Source organism: Gobius niger (genome assembly GCF_951799975.1).
Source record: "Gobius niger genome assembly, chromosome: 7".
NCBI classification, from domain to species: domain Eukaryota; kingdom Metazoa; phylum Chordata; class Actinopteri; order Gobiiformes; family Gobiidae; genus Gobius; species Gobius niger.
The window spans coordinates 11,933,421-11,951,425 of NC_136858.1; the positions used below are offsets into that span (position 1 = coordinate 11,933,421).

At 42.4% G+C, this 18,005-nt stretch overlaps 2 protein-coding genes across 2 annotated transcripts; one reads left to right on the forward strand and one right to left on the reverse strand.

Annotated features, from left to right (window-relative positions):
• Window positions 1-246: 246 nt before the first annotated feature.
• On the reverse strand, window positions 247-6,176 carry LOC306965637 (transmembrane protein 150A). The gene is made up of 7 exons (XM_079560159.1): window positions 5,891-6,176; window positions 3,168-3,215; window positions 3,033-3,095; window positions 2,879-2,946; window positions 2,544-2,674; window positions 1,662-1,839; window positions 247-840 (listed from the first exon to the last, which is right to left on the reverse strand). The coding sequence occupies exons 1-7, from the start codon at window positions 5,953-5,955 to the stop codon at window positions 647-649; spliced, it is 747 nt and encodes a 248-aa protein (XP_079416285.1). The 5' UTR covers window positions 5,956-6,176; the 3' UTR covers window positions 247-646.
• A 4,195-nt stretch (window positions 6,177-10,371) lies between these two features.
• LOC306965511 (NFU1 iron-sulfur cluster scaffold homolog, mitochondrial) lies at window positions 10,372-17,839 on the forward strand. The gene is made up of 8 exons (XM_079559993.1): window positions 10,372-10,454; window positions 10,776-10,870; window positions 10,947-11,082; window positions 15,961-16,027; window positions 16,103-16,214; window positions 16,958-17,021; window positions 17,110-17,284; window positions 17,358-17,839. Exons 1-8 carry the CDS (start codon window positions 10,390-10,392, stop codon window positions 17,424-17,426), a joined length of 783 nt encoding a protein of 260 aa, XP_079416119.1. The 5' UTR covers window positions 10,372-10,389; the 3' UTR covers window positions 17,427-17,839.
• Window positions 17,840-18,005: the final 166 nt, after the last annotated feature.

The window sequence follows — 18,005 nt, forward strand, 5'->3', positions numbered from 1 at the left end:
TTAAGATTCCATCAGAGGAATGTGGGGAAATATCCATATTCAAAAGCAAATTGGACACAGCCTTTTGAGGTAAGACCTTTTACTGACCCAGTGGAGCTCCCATGATCGAAGGTAAAGGCGCCATGCTAACCTCACTTACCATTGGGTCACATTTAGGTCAGTCGTACAAATATAAAGTTTTTTCTCTATTAAAAAGTTTCATAATACACCTTTAAAAATTATGTATTTCTAAAGCCCCTCCCTTTGCCGACCTCTGCAATTTATCACAATCCTCCGCTGTAGTGACTTTTATGGACGCGCCAACGAAACATTAGGTACACATTGATCAACTTTAAAGTGTGATTATAATAGTGGTACACACTGAAATTGCCTTATTGATTTGTATGTGGACCTGTTTCTGTACAATCAGTCACTGTGTGTTCTCTGCACCCCCCAATCTAATCTCTCAGTAAACATTCAGTCCACTGTCTGCCTGTCTGTCTAATCCCTCTGTCCTGCTCTTAATGCCAGGTCTGAAGGAGGCGTCTGTGCAAAACCTTAGTCCTGTTAATAAATACAAACACTTCTGTTGGTCCAGCCACAGCCCCACCATTGTCTCTCAGTCCATTCTGTTGGTAGTTTCCCCAAAGATGGTCGCCGTTTGTCATCAGGACAGTGTCATCATGAGCGGCCTCTGCTCCTCCCTCTGACCCAGCACATTGGAGATCATGTACGAAGAGAAATAGTAGAACTCTATGGCATAGGAGAGCTCGAACAACTGCAGGTTCACACTCAGCATCCACTCAAATATGGCCGACACGTGGAGGTACAGGTAATCCTCCTGTGCAAATAAGATGGTGTCTGTGGGGATCAGGTTAAGGAGAAGTCTGTTCAATGAGGAAACGGCAATTGAAAATGATGCTAAATCATTTGTGCTTCCTGTTGCTTTGATTGTTATCATTATTATTGGCAAAATTACAACCAAATAAAAGCGAATCCTGCTAATCAGCTATGTGCCAACTCATGGACATAGAACACACAAGGTTAAATTGAAGATTTGTCCAAAAGGTAAAATGAAAAGTTATAAAATAATTTCACTGTATTTTCAAGTATTGAGTGTTTTCTTTGGTCGGTGGTTAGCACATAGTGGTTGGTTGTCAACTGCTACAATACCATGATCAACATTTCAACTTATTCAGTGAGTATGGAAAAACAATTAACTATTCCTTTAAATAAACAACTATCTGCCAGAAAATACATTATTTTACATTAGATAACAGAGATAAGCTGAAAAGTGTTTAATGTGTTGGAAATCAAGATTCTTATATGGGTTGCGGCTAGTTATTCCAGGGTGATAGTGGAACCACTGCTCTAGACCAAGATCTGCAGGTTGGTCCAGCAATAAAGACAATAAAGTTCAGAGTCACCCTTGATAAAAAAAAAAAGTTTTACATTTTGCAATTTAAATAGCATTTATTTCTGCACCAACACCAATTAAATGAAGTAATCTCAGGATATCTCTGTGGGTCATTTGCCAATACGACCTGTCCTTCTTTGTACATAGACTTGAGTGGATGCACAAGTTACTGCAAAGCTATGTTGCAAGCCCACAATAAGGCCTTTGTGCGTCAGTGTTCACAGGTAAAACCCTGAAGGACTGTTAGTTTTTTATAAAAGGATACAGCAGATGGTGACTATGGCCTGGATGAAGGTGGACACAAGGCGGTACGGGTAGAGGAACTTTTCCAATCCGGACAGCTGGCATCTCCCGGTGAGCGAGGTGAGCAGCATGGTGTAGAAGCAGATGCACACGAAGCTAATGGCAGCGCCCATGTAGTGCAGGAGGGCCAGGGAATCCGGCTGTAGTCGCACACACCAAGATTAGTCAACATGGAAAGCACTGGCCACCATTGTTTGTACGCAAGATTCCAACTTCGTCTTGAGCAACGCTGTTGCTGCTCTTACTGCTTGAAATTGCACATCTCTCCACCCACTAACAAGTGCCTTTGTTAGGAGATCAACTCAAATTTCACCGACTATCGTACACTATTTTTGTGTAGTTGCATTACACTATATATTATATCGGTTCGCCTCATTTAGATGAGCCAACAAGTCCAGTTTTAACAAGTCTTATATACGGACAATCAGACATATATAATTGTCGTCCATGTACTCGTAACTTTTATAAATCTTTCAAATTGATATATGACTTGCGATGTACCATGTCACATGACCCGTGTAATCAAAAGCTGCTATGTCTATAAAGGTGTGTTTGAGCTACTTTGATTGTCTGAAGAAGCGGTGAGCAAATAAAAAAGCTGGTGAGCATATACAGTTGTCCAGATCTTTTCTATTTTTTCATTAGACTTGTTCTTTGATCTGGCACACTGGCTTAGAATTTGTGGATGTGCTTTACTATACCTACAAAGTACATTATATATTAGATCTAATCTATCTTGTTGTATTGACTTTGGGCCCAAACCTTGAGCCACCTCTGTTTGCTCAGCCGCACCAGTCACTGCCCACCTCATAGACGTGTTTCAGGATGTATACTGTGTACCTACATTACAGTTCCCGGCTATAAACGCTCCCAGGCTGGCCACTAATCCCATCACCGCGGCGATCCGGCTCAACATGGAGGAGCCGGCGTGTTTCTCCATCACGTGGGCATGGTGGAAGATGCAGAAGAGCAGAACTGCAGATGAGAAATCAATTTTACTATATAAACACAATATATATAAACTGTTTGTGAGTTTTATGGAAGCAACACATACACACACAAATTGAGTACCAACAAAATGAAACTGACTGACTATTGTTTTTGAGTAAACTGTGTCGCTGCCAATATGTTACACACGTTTTGTACTTAGGAAAGCCTGTATATAGTAAACACACTTACACAGGAATGATCCAGCATTGATTGTTGCTGAAAAAAGGGAGTTTTCCGGTGCATATGTTCCACTCGAGCTGTAATCGTAGATACAAAAAATTTAAATAAAATGGTGCAACTAATAACCATTGGATAATCCAAGTTTGAATGGTTTGTGTGTTGCCTTATGGTGGGGACGTAACAACAGTTGATTGAGGTGTTTCCTGTGCAGAAGTTTTGACCGCTCCTGGGAAAATAATTCTGATTTTTTAGAACAGTTTAATTTTAGCCACAGAACAAAGACTGAGACTATACTCACCAGTCACTGAGGGAGCACACGTGGTTGTTGGAGTAAGCAATGCCATATCTGGAAAAAGAAGAAGAGTTTTGAAATGTTATGTTTGCAAAATAGCACCAATTATCAACTGGTAGGGGAGAATTTAAGACCATTGCGAGTAAAACGTGAAATGATTAGGTGTAACATTTGATTGGAAAATTATATTAGCCAAAGTAAAACAATAATCAACAAAATCCAATCAGACTAGCACAGGTTTGGTTTAGGAAGAAATGTTTGGTGATATGTGCCACACTGTTAGTCCTGAGCAGTATACTATATTTTTGAATTACACATAATCAACAAAAAAGATTGTGAAGAACTTAAAGAGTTACATTAATTTAAAGGTGCATTATGCAACTTTTATGTGCAAAAACAAAGTTGATAATTATACTTATTTGACCTTGAAGTGACCCAGCAGCTGTATGAGCGGTGAGCAAGGCTCCTTTGCTTTGGATCACGTTGGTCTCTCTACAACGCTCCAGGATCAATTGTTTCCACTGTGATGGAAAGTAAAGGCGCCATGCTGACCACTCAAACAGCTGCAGGTCACTACAAGGTCAAATACCCACAAATATCAACTTTGTTTTGCACATAAAAGTTGCATAATGCACCTTTATCAAGCTGAAACAAAATATGCAATACCACACACGACTACTCATACCCAATTTGAAGAGTGAACCCTACGTCACTGATGACCAACATTAGTGATTAAGATTATCTCGAGAGTGCTCAATATATACTACTGCTTCATGATCAATTTTATTTCTGTTTTTTTTTAGGATTTCTGGTAGGTTTTCAGAATGGAATGTATATGTAACCATGGAGACGGTTCATCAGCAGTAAAAACCAAAAATACAATTGAGGGGTGTCCTACAGGCTATTGGGAGTAAAGACACTATGCTAACCATGCAAGCATCCGCCGGGTCACTGATAATACTTATGCGTATTCATATTTAAAAAAATATGATGATATCCGCCATGTTCGTGGGTGTTAGCAAACACCTTCCATTGACTAACATTAGCTAAACACAGTTTAGAAAGTCGAGGGGAAAAGCTGTGGAACAGCTCCGTTAGCTGAGTCACTACTGGTAAATACATCTAACTTACTGTGGTGTCCAAGTGTTTTAATGTGAACAATAACTCCAGTATTTGACCTTTTAAAATCTCCATTGGTTTATTAATGCTGCAAATCCCAAGATGCTTGGCGATATGACATCACGATCCTGAACCCTATTCCTGTTAGTTTCAGAAAGAATGCTATCTTTTAGTTTTAATGTGTTACTGCTGTCTCTAGCTAGGCTCCTCTTACTGTTAGCCAAAGCATCTCTGGAAATATTTGCCAAGTACAGGACTATCGCTACGGCAACTTGGCCACATTTTAGACTTCTCTGCCAAATGGGAAAGTTGGCAACAGATTGGTTAATTATTCATATTAATTAATTATTATTTTTTTAAACATGACTTTGAAATGAATGTTCAAATTGAATTTCAGCCACCCACAGGCGTTCCCGTACGTACTGTACCTCTGACTAAGAAACACTGATGTCCATGACGTAAAGTGACCAAATGACTGATGTCATGTCAAATCAAACGAACAATAGAAAGAGCATGTTCAGCAGGTTGTCCCAACCTCACGCCTCCTTTTCTCACACCTTAGAAAACTGTCCTGATCACATTTTTTGGGCTTGCTAGCTTATGTATGCACAGATGTAAACACTATATTAGCATGATTTCACAATCACATCCATCATCTTGAGTTTAAAGGGCACAAACATCGTTTGAAGAGCATATGATTCAAGAGACGTCATGGCGCATTTGTGGTCAACTGCTCAGGGCTCGCATCATTAGCTTCATCACTACTGTGCACAAGGAGAGAATGTCCATATTTTCATCATCACAAGACAGTTATTATAATCAGGGTAATCAGTGCGGAAAGAGCTCAATATGTGGTTAGCATTGTTATAGAGCAGCCAAAAAGCTTTGGGGTCGAAATTAGTATCGATAATAATAAAAATTGCACATTTGAAAGTATTAAATCCCAAATCATTGAATTTAGACTCTTTCGAAAAATGATTGCAAACAAAATGGTAAACATTTATCTCTATTATTGCTGCAAGATTCCATTTTTTCTATTATAAGCACTACAACATCTACTACTACAATAGGAGGCAACACACATACATCCTGTATGAGGTTTTTGTTGTATATTTCATTTTAAGAATGAAGAGGTCTATAGCCACCTGTGTTGCATGTTATGTTTTGAGTGTCTTGTACGCTCATGCAGGCTGGACACTAAACTTTGTGCATTACACTTAAATAAATCAAATCAAGAACTTTTACAACTTTTACGTCATACTCTTTCACCATATACCGCAAACAATTCAACTTCTAAATACTGCTATCACAGATTTAACTCTGGACTACCAAACACATTTTATTTCATTTATGTATATAAAATACAAAAATGTATATAAAAGACAATATACATATTATATGTAGTTTGAAACCAAAGTAAAGTAGAAGAGGATTTCTAAGAGAAATCATCTGGACTAGGCTGTTTTGATGTAACACTCCTGGACGACTGAGTTACACAGCGAGTGAACACAATCCTAAAGAGATTCTAAACAAACAAAAACTGTACGTTTTTAGAGATATGATAATCCAACTTTTCCTGGTAAATGAAGTAATCTGTGCCATGTACTTACACTGTCCACGTGCCCACGAATGAAATGAAGGCGAGAGTGATTGGGAAAAGTATCCACAGAACCATGTCTTGATGAAAAAAGAAGTGGAAAAGTTTACAAAAATAATGTACAACTGAAATCCCTTTAAGTCTTAGCAGGCGACGTCTTCAAACGGCTGCGAATTCCTCTGTTCAGTCACAACACTGGAGATAAGCTCTGTTCAGGGGTGTGATGGTACTGTCAGTCCTGGTACTTCTGCGAGGAGCCTCCCTTCTCTCCACCGTTCGCTCCGCGGCACTGCCTTCTCTCTGGGTGCGTCTCTATGGGGCTGCCACTCCTCTCTCGCAATACCTTATTTCTGCCAGAACAAACGTTAAGACATGGAAACAGGCTTGGCCCCTCAGGCAAGTGCGCTGTTTGTCTTATTACACAATAGGCATCTGGAATCTGTTGAAGTTATAACCACACTGCGGAAAATTCCAAACTGACGCAAAATGATGGCATATAAACAAACACAACAGCAGACATCCAACAAATGCTATTTTTGAAATGTGTAATCAAAATGAAAGTGTTTGGAGGAGCAACTGATGTATTTAAGCCTCTTGTTTGGCTGTAGTCAAATAGGGCAGGTCTGAGGAGAGATGAGGAGTGAAAACGCGGCAAACAACCGGAATGAAATGAGTTTTTTGACCACTATTTTTCCCCCCCACATATTTTCAAACTCCAAACTGTGTCAAACTCAAAGGCTGTTGGCTTGAAGTGTCCCAGATGATAGCGATGTTTGTAATGAGAGAAAGACATCTGAAAAACTCTGGAACATCACAAATTGTTGAAAGCTGGTCAGTTGGATGCAGCAACTTTGACATTTGAAAACATGTTATGGGAGGAGACTGCAGAACTATCAAACGTTTTGTAGCCAATAGCCAACAGAGTCGTAAGAAGCGTCAGAAAAAGACTCAAAGTAACGGTCAAAGACTTATGAAAATCAAGCATGAAGCCACCAGGAAATGGAATCCATTATCTTCCCATGCTGTCATTTTCAGCAGCTGTAACCGACCTGAAGTGTCCAGAAGTACAAGGTGTTCAGGGCTAAAAGACATCACCAATGTGAGAAAACCGATAACTATTGATCCAAGACACATACAGTGGGGGGGAAAAGTGAGCACACCATTTGGAATTTCTTAAAATGTGTCATAAAATGTGGTCTGATCTTTATTAAAATCCCAAGAATGAGTTAACAGTGTCTGCTTAAACTAATACCACCCAAACAATTACATGTCATCATATTTTTATTGGTCATAACATGTAAACATTCACAGGACAGGGAGGAAAAAGTGAGTGAACCCTTAGATTCAATAGCTGGCTGACGCTCCTTTGGCAGAAACAACTTCATCCAGACGTTTCCTGTAGTTGCAGATTAGACGTGCACAACGATCAGGATGAATCTTGGACCATTCCTCTTTATAAAACTGTTGCAGTTGAGTGAGATTCCTGGGATGTGTGGTGTGAATAATTTTCTTGAGGTCATGCCACAGCATCTGAGACCATTCTGAAGTGGATTTGTTTTTGTGCTTTGGGTCATTGTCTCAATGCAGCACCGTCCTCTGTTGAGCTTCAGCTTTTGGATAAAATGGCCTAATGTTTTTCTGCAAAATATCTTGATAAACTTGTGAATTCATTTTACATTGATGATACCAAGTTGTCCAAGCCTTGAGGCAGCAAAACAGCTCCACACCATGAAGCTCCTGCACAATACTTGACAGTGGGAATAGGGTTTTGATGTGATGTTCTGTTCCATTTTCTTTCCTCACATGACGTTGTGCGTTCCTCCTAAACACTTCAACTTTGGTTTCATCAAACCACAGAATATTTTCCAGTAGTGCTGTGGAGCATCCAAGTGCTCTTTTGCAAAGTTCAAATGTGCAGAAATGTTTTTTTTTAGACAGCAGTGGCTTCCTCCATGGCGTTCTCCCATGAGCCTCATTCTTGTTCAATGTTTTACATATGGTAGTTGTAAATGTTGGCCTGTGCCAGTGGTTTCTGTAAGTCTTTAGCTGACACTAGGGTTCCTTTTTACCTCACTGAGTATACGCTGTGCCCTTGGAGTCATATACAGGACGACCACTCCTTGGAAGTGAAGCAACAGTACTGAGCTGTCTCCATTTATAGACAATTTGTCTAACCGTGGATTTCAAGACTTTTAAATATGGTTCTGTAACCTTTTCCAGCTTTATACATGTCAACAATTACTGATCGGTCCTGAGAGAGCTCTTTTCAGCAAGGTATGGTGCACATCAGACAATGATTCTCAGCTAGTGATACTTCTTAACTAGTGTGTGTTTTTCAGTGGGGAGGGCAGCTTTCAGCCACACCTCAGTGATTGGACTTCAGGTTGGCTCACACCTGACTCGAAAGGTCTTCATAAATTTGTCTAATTAGCTCTTGGAGAATTCTTAGCCAGGAGGTGTACTCACTATTCCACGCTGTCATGTGAATGTTTACATGTTATGGCCATTCAAAATAGGATAAAATGTAAATGCTTGGGTGGTATTAGTTTAAGCAGACACTGTTTACTCATTCCTGTGATTTTAATGAAGATCAGACCACATTTTATGAACAATTTAGGCAGAAATGTAAGAAATTCCACTCACTTATCCTCCCACTTCAGCACTTCAAATAGGGATAAAACAAAGGCTACCTATTAAACATGACATACAGTATTTTGCAGTGGATGCATTTGACTGCTGAAGCAAATCTGAAGGTGTCTGGTCTTTACAATCAGAGAAGCACATCACCTCATGACATAAGCACAGAGTGTTTTGAGCTCTTCAGAGGACAAACAGAATATGCAGGATTACTCAAACATGCATAATGTAAACATGATGATCTACAGGTCCTTCAGGGACTGGTCTGCAGGGGAAGGAGAACTCAAGAAGTAGCAGCGTTTACAGAAGGGATAATCGGACAGTTCAAACATACCAAGAATTCTTTGGGCAGCGGTGCTTTGTTCCTGATGCCATCCAGGTGTCGACTCCAAACACCCTGGAAAAAATGGTTTATATTATCACAACCGGTAAGCAGTTGCAAGTATTTTAGGATGTTTCGGGGCATTTTCAAGGTGGTGCACATAAATTATGCCACTCACAACCCGTCGCCAACTCTTATCACTGTAAACACTGATCAGAATGTACACAGCTGTCACGCGAAGCACTCCATAAACTCAGGCTCAAACTGACTGTCCGCACTTTAGATTAGGCTTTTAATGGAGTTTTCAACATGCACGACTGTGAAATATGAATTGATTGAGCAAATTGCTAGATATTCAATATTAACAAGAATTGGCAAGTAGTGAATCTTCAAATAAGTTAAAATAATATTCACTTAAGTTTAAGCTTTTTCATTTTCATATATCACATGGCGCTTCTGTCGCCAATAAACTTGCTCACAATGGAGAGAGTAACTGCATTTCACTCGATTAAGAGTACTGTTACTTCAATACAATCAGGAGCAATAACTACTGTTACCTACACAACTTTACTGAGCACTCCCTTGGTGTAACATTTAATAGTGACGCTTGGACTAACTACTGTAGAAACATTCTTCCAATTCTTGTTTTCTTGAGGCCACATGCCCAGACACCTAAGGAACGCATCATTATATAACTTTGTTTTTTAACTTCACAATGCAGTAAAGAGTTATTCAACTTGCCTGCGGGCTATTCCTGGCAGATACAAAACCTTAGCAGCAGCGTAACACTGACACACAAGACTTACTTATCTTGATGGTTCACACACTGGCCACTAAGACAAGTCTAACCAAAAGTGACTTCAATGAATCAGTATACAATTTAATTAGTTAAAAAAATATTTTTAATCTAAATGAGTTTTATCCTGGATAAATAGATGATTTGTTCGACATTTGAAACCTCTTGCGGTGAGCCAAACTCTTCTGAAGAATCAGCGAGAACTAAAGAAGCCCCTTGGATGAGAGGTGAAACAAAAATCTAAACAGTGCAGATGACTATTTTAGAAATATTTTGCAACAATTTAGCATTTTAACTTTAATTCTATATTTTATAATAAGGGCTACATTATATAAAGCTTATAATACAAGTTTTAGATATATTATATGTAGCAAAATAATACTGTGCTGGAGAATAGTACCTTTTTGCTTTTGACTTTTCTCAATTCATGATCAAATAGGCCCTCGGGCACAATACACTGATGATCTTTCAAGTATCATTTCAAGCAAACCAAAAAAATAAGGGTTTTATTTCTTAAGGAAAATCACTTTGACCAAAGTGGTAAGTGGACGCTGCGTGACACCTGTTGATATCTATAAACTAATTGTGTGAAACATAAAACACAAGAAATACTTCAGAAATCTATGAACATTCAACACAAACGTACCAGATATATCCCATCAAAGATGAGTGAAGTCCGAGGAAGCGCATGGTGTTGAGGTGAGTCAGGAGTTCGCCTCGTCTACCACACGGGGTCCTCATTTCCAAAACAAACAAGATGGCGGCGCGCATCAGTTGGGCTCTCCTTCAGTTGTTACGGACAAGAAATGTGGCTCAAATTCGGTATGAGACCAAACTCAAAACGTTGTGAAGGATATATGAATTTTAAAAAATGTAGTGTTATAAGAAATCTTAGCGCTATTGTTCCTAAATACAGTCGTAATGCTAAAGCTAGCCATTTTTGTAGTGTCGCAATGCTAACAATAGTGGTTCATTATTTCTTTCTGGTGTTTAGGACCATGTTGGTTTTAGTCTAGTCTTACATGTTGAAGCATCAAGTTTGTCGCTCATACTGGATAATAATTTACTACATTTGTTGCCGGTCTCTTTTGATGTGCGTTATTGTTTTATTGTGCCTTAGTCATTACTGTTGTTTATTTTCAGGATCCCCGACATACCAGGGGCCTCGTATCACACGCAGACCGGGGGACAAGCGTTTAGAAGACTCCATCCTTTGACACGGACCACACATTTGTCCAGTGAGAACCAACACTTTCACTCTAAACACATCTAGTATATAATACAATGCAAGAATGTTTAATGTTTCTTGTGCAGTTAGGACTTTCTCCATTGAAACACAAGACACTCCAAACCCCAGGAGCCTGAAGTTTCTGCCTGGTAAAGCTGTTCTGGGGAGTGGGACGCAAGACTTTCCTACACCGAGCGCAGCTGAAAGCTCAGCTTTAGCCAGGTTTGTTTGCTGAATTGTAAACAAATAAAGTTCTTCTTCTAAAGGTGTAAAATAATTATAGGCCCAATAACTCATTAATTATCTTGGATTAAATTTTTATATATTTTTTTATTTATATAGCACCCAGTGAAAGAGATACAACAGGAAGAAAAAAAAATGCTGTGTGTTCATCTCTTGAATAGAACAAGTGAATACATATTATGAACTATTTTAATCAATTGTAAAGTCAAAAGTAGCACCAATGCTAACGAAACATAGAGGCCACTGATGTCTAGTTTTTGCTAATTATTACATTATTACAGTGCTCCCTGAAAGGTGTGTGAAATTTGCTCTTTCCCATGATGAATGATGATGTTAGGAATGCATTATTGAAGTTATTCGTAGTTTTAATTATAATTATAATAATTAGTTTTTGACTAAAATTTACAGTTTGAACCAGTGGTTCTCTGCTGGTATGGCATCGGGGCCCACAATCACCCTGGGATGACAAGACTTGACCAAAATATGACCCAGACTTATAAAATATAATGTAAAAATAATATCAAATATTGTGTTTTCCTCAAATTGTTGTTGAATGAGCATTACATAAGCCAAAAACAGCTGAAGTTATGATAAAAACAACCCAATAACAGTCATTTTAACAGACTCCAGTAGTGATAATATTCTTTTTCTGTACATAAATATTCATGACACACTGAAAACAGTTCTGCGACCCACTTTTTTTTGGAAATGGGAACATTTGGTTCCAACAGCCCATTTAAATCTCATTTGATGCTAATTCAAAGCCTGTATAAATTAATAATAGTGAAGTTAATATAATCTAAGCAAAATGAAAACGTTGACCACAAACAACTAGGGTTTTTGCTCTTGTAATATAAATATAGATATATTAATTTATATTTTCAAGGTGCTCTATGCAACTGTTTATGTTTAAAAAAAGTTCATATTAGTGCGTACAACCCCATGAACTGCTACCTTAACGTGGTGGGGTTGTTTGAGTGCCCGATTGATCCGAGGAGCTATGTTGTCTGGGGCTTTATGCCCCTGGTAGGGTCTCCCATGGCAAACAGGTCCGAGGTGACGGGTCAGACGAAGAGCAGTTCAAAAGACCCATATGGACGTACAATATTCAAGGACCGTGACGTCGCCCGGCATGGCGCAGCCGGGGCCCCACCCTGGAGCCAGACCTGGGGTTGGGGCCCGAACGCGAGCGTCTGGTGGCCGGGTCTCTGCCCACGGGGCCCGGCCGGGCCCAGCCCGAAGGGACGACGTGGGCCCGCCCTCCTGTGGACCCACCACCCGCAGAGGGATCCGTAGGGGTCGGGTGCGGAGAGGACTGGGTGGCAGTCAGAGGCAGGTGCCTCGACGACCTGGTCCGCATGCACAGCTTCTGGCGTTCGGGACATGGAACGTCACCTCACTGGGGGGGAAGGAGCCTGAGCTTGTGCGGGAGGTTGAGAGATACCGACTAGATATAGTCGGGCTCACCTCCACGCACAGCTTGGGTTCCGGATCCCAACTCCTGGAGAGAGGCTGGACTCTCCATTTTTCTGGAGTTGCCCGCGGGGAGAGGCGGCGGGCTGGGGTGGGTTTGCTCATATCCCCCCAGCTCAGCCGCCACGTGTTGGAGTTCACCCCGGTGGACGAGAGGGTCGCGTCCCTACGCCTTCGGGTCGGGGACAGGTCTCTCACCGTTGTTTCGGCCTATGGGCCCAACATCGGTGCAGAGTACCCGGCCTTCTTGGAGTCCCTGGGAGGGGTACTAGATGGTGCTCCGACTGGGGACTCCATTGTTCTGCTGGGGGACTTCAACGCCCACGTGGGTAACGACAGTGAGACCTGGGAGGGGGTGATTGGGAAGAACGGCCTCCCCGATCTGAACCCGAGTGGTGTTCTGTTATTGGACTTCTGTGCTAGTCACAGTTTGTCCATAACGAACACCATGTTCGAGCACAAGGGTGTCCATAAGTGCACGTGGCACCAGGACACCCTAGGCAGGAGGTCAATGATCGACTTTGTAGTTGTGTCGTCTGACCTCCGGCCGCGTGTCTCGGACACTCGGGTGAAGAGAGGGGCGGAGCTGTCAACTGATCACCACCTGGTGGTGAGCTGGATCCGCTGGCAGGGGAGGAAGCCGGTCAGACCTGGCAGGCCCAAGCGTGTTGTGAGGGTCTGCTGGGAACGTCTGGTGGATCCCTCTGTCAGTGGGGTCTTCAACTCCCACCTCCGGAAGAGCTTCACCCAGATTCCGGGGGAGGCGGGGGACATGGAGTCAGAGTGGACTCTGTTCTCCTCCTCCATTGTCGATGCGGCTGCTCGTAGTTGTGGCCGTAAGGTCTCTGGTGCCTGTCGCGGCGGCAATCCCCGAACCCGGTGGTGGCGCCCGGAAGTAAGGGATGCCGTCAAGCTGAAGAAGGAGTCCTACCTGGCCTTGTTGGCTTGTGGGACTCCTGGGGCAGCTGAGAGGTACCGGCAGGCCAAGCGTGCTGCAGCTCGTGCGGTCGCGGAGGCTAAAACTCGGGTCTGGGAGGAGTTCGGGGAGGCCATGGAGGAAGACTATCGGTCGGCCTCGAAGAGATTCTGGCAAACCATCCGGCGCCTCAGGAGGGGGAAGCAGTGCTTCACCAACACTGTTTACAGTGCGGGTGGGGGGCTGCTGACCTCGACTGGGGATGTCGTCGGGCGGTGGAAGGAGTACTTCGAGGACCTCCTCAATCCCGTCGTCACGTCTTCCAATGAGGAAGCAGAGGCTGAGGACTCGGAAGTGGGCTCGCCCATCACCGGGGCTGAAGTCACCAGGGTGGTGAGAAAGCTCCTTGGTGGCAAGGCTCCGGGGGTGGATGAGATTCGCCTTAAGTCTCTGGATGTTGTAGGACTGTCTTGGCTGACACGTCTCTGCAACATCGCGTGGCGGTCGGGGACAGTGCCCCTGGATTGGCAGACCGGGGTGGTGGTCCCTCTCTTTAAAAAGGGGGATCGGAGGGTGTGTTCCAATTACAGAGGAATCACCCTCCTTAGCCTCCCCGGTAAGGTCTATTCCGGGGTGCTGGAGAGGAGGATCCGTCCGATAGTTGAACCTCGGATCCAGGAGGAACAATGCGGTTTTCGTCCTGGTCGTGGCACACTGGACCAACTCTATACCCTTCATCGGGTACTCGAGGGTTCGTGGGAGTTCGCCCAACCAGTCCACATGTGTTTTGTGGATCTGGAGAAAGCGTTCGACCGCGTCCCTCGTGGTGCCCTGTGGGGGGTGCTCCGGGAGTATGGGGTCCGGGGCCCTCTGCTAAGGGCTGTCCGTTCCCTGTATGACCGCAGCAGGAGCTTGGTTCGCATTGCCGGCAGTAAGTCAGACCTGTTCCCGGTGCGTGTTGGTCTCCACCAGGGCTGCCCTTTGTCACCGGTTCTGTTCATTACTTTTATGGACAGAATTTCTAGGCGCAGCCAGGGGCCGGAGGGTGTCCGGTTTGGGAGCCTCAGAGTCTCATCTCTACTGTTTGCGGACGATGTTGTTCTGATGGCTTCAACGAACCAGGACCTTCAGCACGCACTGGGGCGGTTTGCAGCCGAGTGTGTAGCGGCCGGGATGAGGATCAGCACCTCCAAATCCGAGGCCATGGTTCTCCACCGGAAAAAGGTGGCTTCCCCTCTTCAGGTCGGTGGGGAGTCCTTGCCTCAAGTGGAGGAGTTCAAGTATCTCGGGGTCTTGTTCACGAGTGGGGGACGGATGGAGCGTGAGATCGATAGACGGATCGGTGCGGCGTCAGCAGTGATGCGGTCGCTGTATCGGTCTGTCGTGGTGAAGAGGGAGCTGAGTCGGAGGGCAAAGCTCTCGATTTACCGATCGATCTACGTTCCCACCCTCACCTATGGTCATGAGATTTGGGTCATGACCGAAAGGACAAGATCGCGAATACAAGCGGCCGAAATGAGTTTCCTTCGCAGGGTGGCTGGGCGCACCCTCCGAGATCGGGTGAGGAGCTCAGTTACCCGGGAGGAGCTCGGAGTAGAGTCGCTGCTCCTTCACGTCGAAAGGAGCCAGCTGAGGTGGCATCTGTTTCGGATGCCTCCTGGTCGCCTCCCGCGGGAGGTGTTCCAGGCATGTCCTAGTGGGACAAGGCCTCGTGGAAGGCCCAGGACACGGTGGTGGGACTATGTCTCCGAGCTGGCCTGGTGTCGCCTCGGGGTCCCCCCAGAACAGCTGGAGGAGGTGTGTGTGGATCGGGAAGTTTGGGCATCTCTGCTGAGACTGCTGCCCCCGCGACCCGACCCCGGATAAAGCGGAAGAAAATGGATGGATGGATGGATGGATTAGTGCGTATATGACATTTGACCTTGGCTTACCATCCTGATGGCCTGTAGGACACTACAGGATCAATTGTTTTTTAGGTTTTCACTACTGATCGAACTGTATCCATGGTTGCATTCCAAAAAACAGAAACCAGATAATTCTAAACAAATCTGAGATAAAATAAATCCTGAAGCATCATAGGAGCCACCAGGATGGAAAGTAAAGGCGCTAAAGTCCTCCCAGTTTGCTGCTGCTGACCTTCCATATCAAAGATATATTCTACATAATTTCACAGGATGAACAAACTTGAAAATAAACAGTTCATAAAAATACAGGAAAAACATCCCAATCATGTTTCTAAACCAAGCTTGTATCAACATTTTACACTCGGAATTCTATTTAAAAAGACTGATAGTGTAACTCAAAAATGAGTCATTACATCTTTTTCTGAAGTCAGTATTGTCATATTATCAGTGTCATGGCTTATCTTCTCTAAACGTAGCTACGAGTGGTTCTTATCAAAGATGTGAACGTAGACTTCCAGCTCTGTGTTGCCCATGTTTGTTAACGTGATAATATGTTCCCTTTAGGAATCTGTTTGACATCGAAGGAGTAAAGAGTGTGTTCTTTGGCCCTGATTTCATAACACTTACTAAGGTAAAAACAAAAACAAGTTCATGGACGTTTTGTTATTAAAACATCCATAAATAGCAACATGTGCGACTTGTGTAGGCAGATGAGGACGTGGAGTGGACGGACATCAAGCGTCACGCCGTGGAGACTATTACAAAGTTTTTTGAAAGCGGTGACCCCATATCAACTGGTGCAATACATAAGGAAAGCAGTAAGTGTTGACAGATTAGCTTAAAGGCCCTTTACCTTATATGTTTTATATTAGTGGAACAGAGAATGGACTTTACACATCAAATACGAAGACGAAGGAGCAACCCATTGTAACATTGATAAGGAAACTTGCAAAAATATATTTGATTTTATGAGGATATTAACACCAAGTTTTGGCACTATGGCCTTAAATTTTTCTGATCAACAGTAGGATTTTTTTCTGATCTGTTATTTTAGTGGGACAAAATTAGTTACTTCCATCAGTGTATTATATACTATAACTCGGTAATTAGTATAAAAATACTTTGCATCTTATTATAAAGCATTTGTATACATTTCATGAGCTTGCAGGCTAGTTCATTAGCATTTCTGTGACAGTGACGCTCAAAAGTGACCCTGCAAGTTGTGAAAAGTGCTAATAAACTCATCCCGGTGAAGAATTTCAAGTTAGGAATGAGTTTGGTCACAACTATCAAATTTACTCTCTCTCTCCATCATTGTTTGTAAACCAATCAGGTACTAGGCCTTTAACTGTGGGTCTAGAATAAGTAAGCCATTTGAAAGAGGGTATTCTTTATTCTGTCAATATCATTGGATTAAGTTAAATACAAATAGTGAATACATGTTTTAATATACTTTTCTTATGCAAATAGGGATGTATCAAAAAGTATTATAAAAATTTGGGTACCATAATCATTCAAATTGAAAAACAAATTCAAACTTCTTTTTTTTTTATCTTTGCAGGTCATTGTGAAGATGATGACGATATAGTGTCACTCATAAAAGAACTCCTGGACACCAGAATCAGGTCTAAGCTCAACAGCGTATGAAGCATCAACATCCATTAATGAATTACCGTATTTGTATAAACTGTTCAACAACTTGTTTGTTCGCAGGCCAACGGTGCAGGAGGACGGAGGGGACGTCGTCTTTAAAGGCTTTGAGAATGGAGTCGTCCAACTAAAACTGGTCGGCTCCTGCACTGGCTGTCCAAGCTCCTCGGTTACTCTGCGAAATGGCATTCAGAATATGATGCAGTTTTATATCCCCGAGGTTGATGCAGTTGAACAGGTTAGTTACTAGTATCTCCTTCAACTCTTTTGTAAAGATTATAAGTTTGTTGTTGTTGTTTTTTAATGCAAAGGTTGAAGATGAAGTTGATGAGGTCAACGCAAAGGTTTTCCAAGAGGTTGAGCGCAAACTACAGGAGTGAACAAAGCAATGGTTATATCTTGAAGTTGAACTGAAAACATTGAAGAGAGCAAGGTTTTCATGTAACTAGTATGTAGCTCGTAAGCTTTGTTGTACCTGCTATTTGCACTTGTTCTGTAATTATTTTCAATGCACCCGTGACTACTGCATGCACAGATGTATTTTATTGGAAGGAAGATGAAGTGTGACAGTAATTATTTTTATTAAACCAGTGCACTATTTTTCATACTTCACCGTTACAAGCTTTGAACGCTTCCTGCACCCTTCCCTCAGAAGAGTCACATGATGTCTTCTTGTGAGGAAGAGTGGAGGACGCATTCGAAATATGTCAATGTATGAAAAACAGGTGTGATTAAAAATAACCAGTGTAATGTATTTGAAAGACCAAAAGACGTTTTCACTTTGATGTGTCAATCCGGTATTGCATCTGCTTCATATTATGCGCACTGTATATGTATATGGAATTGCGGATGATACATTGCTTATAAGTATAAAACTATATAATAAAGTCAAATTTCGCACCCACAGAATAAATGCTTGTCCCTACACTTAAATTATTAACCGCTAAATATTTATTCCT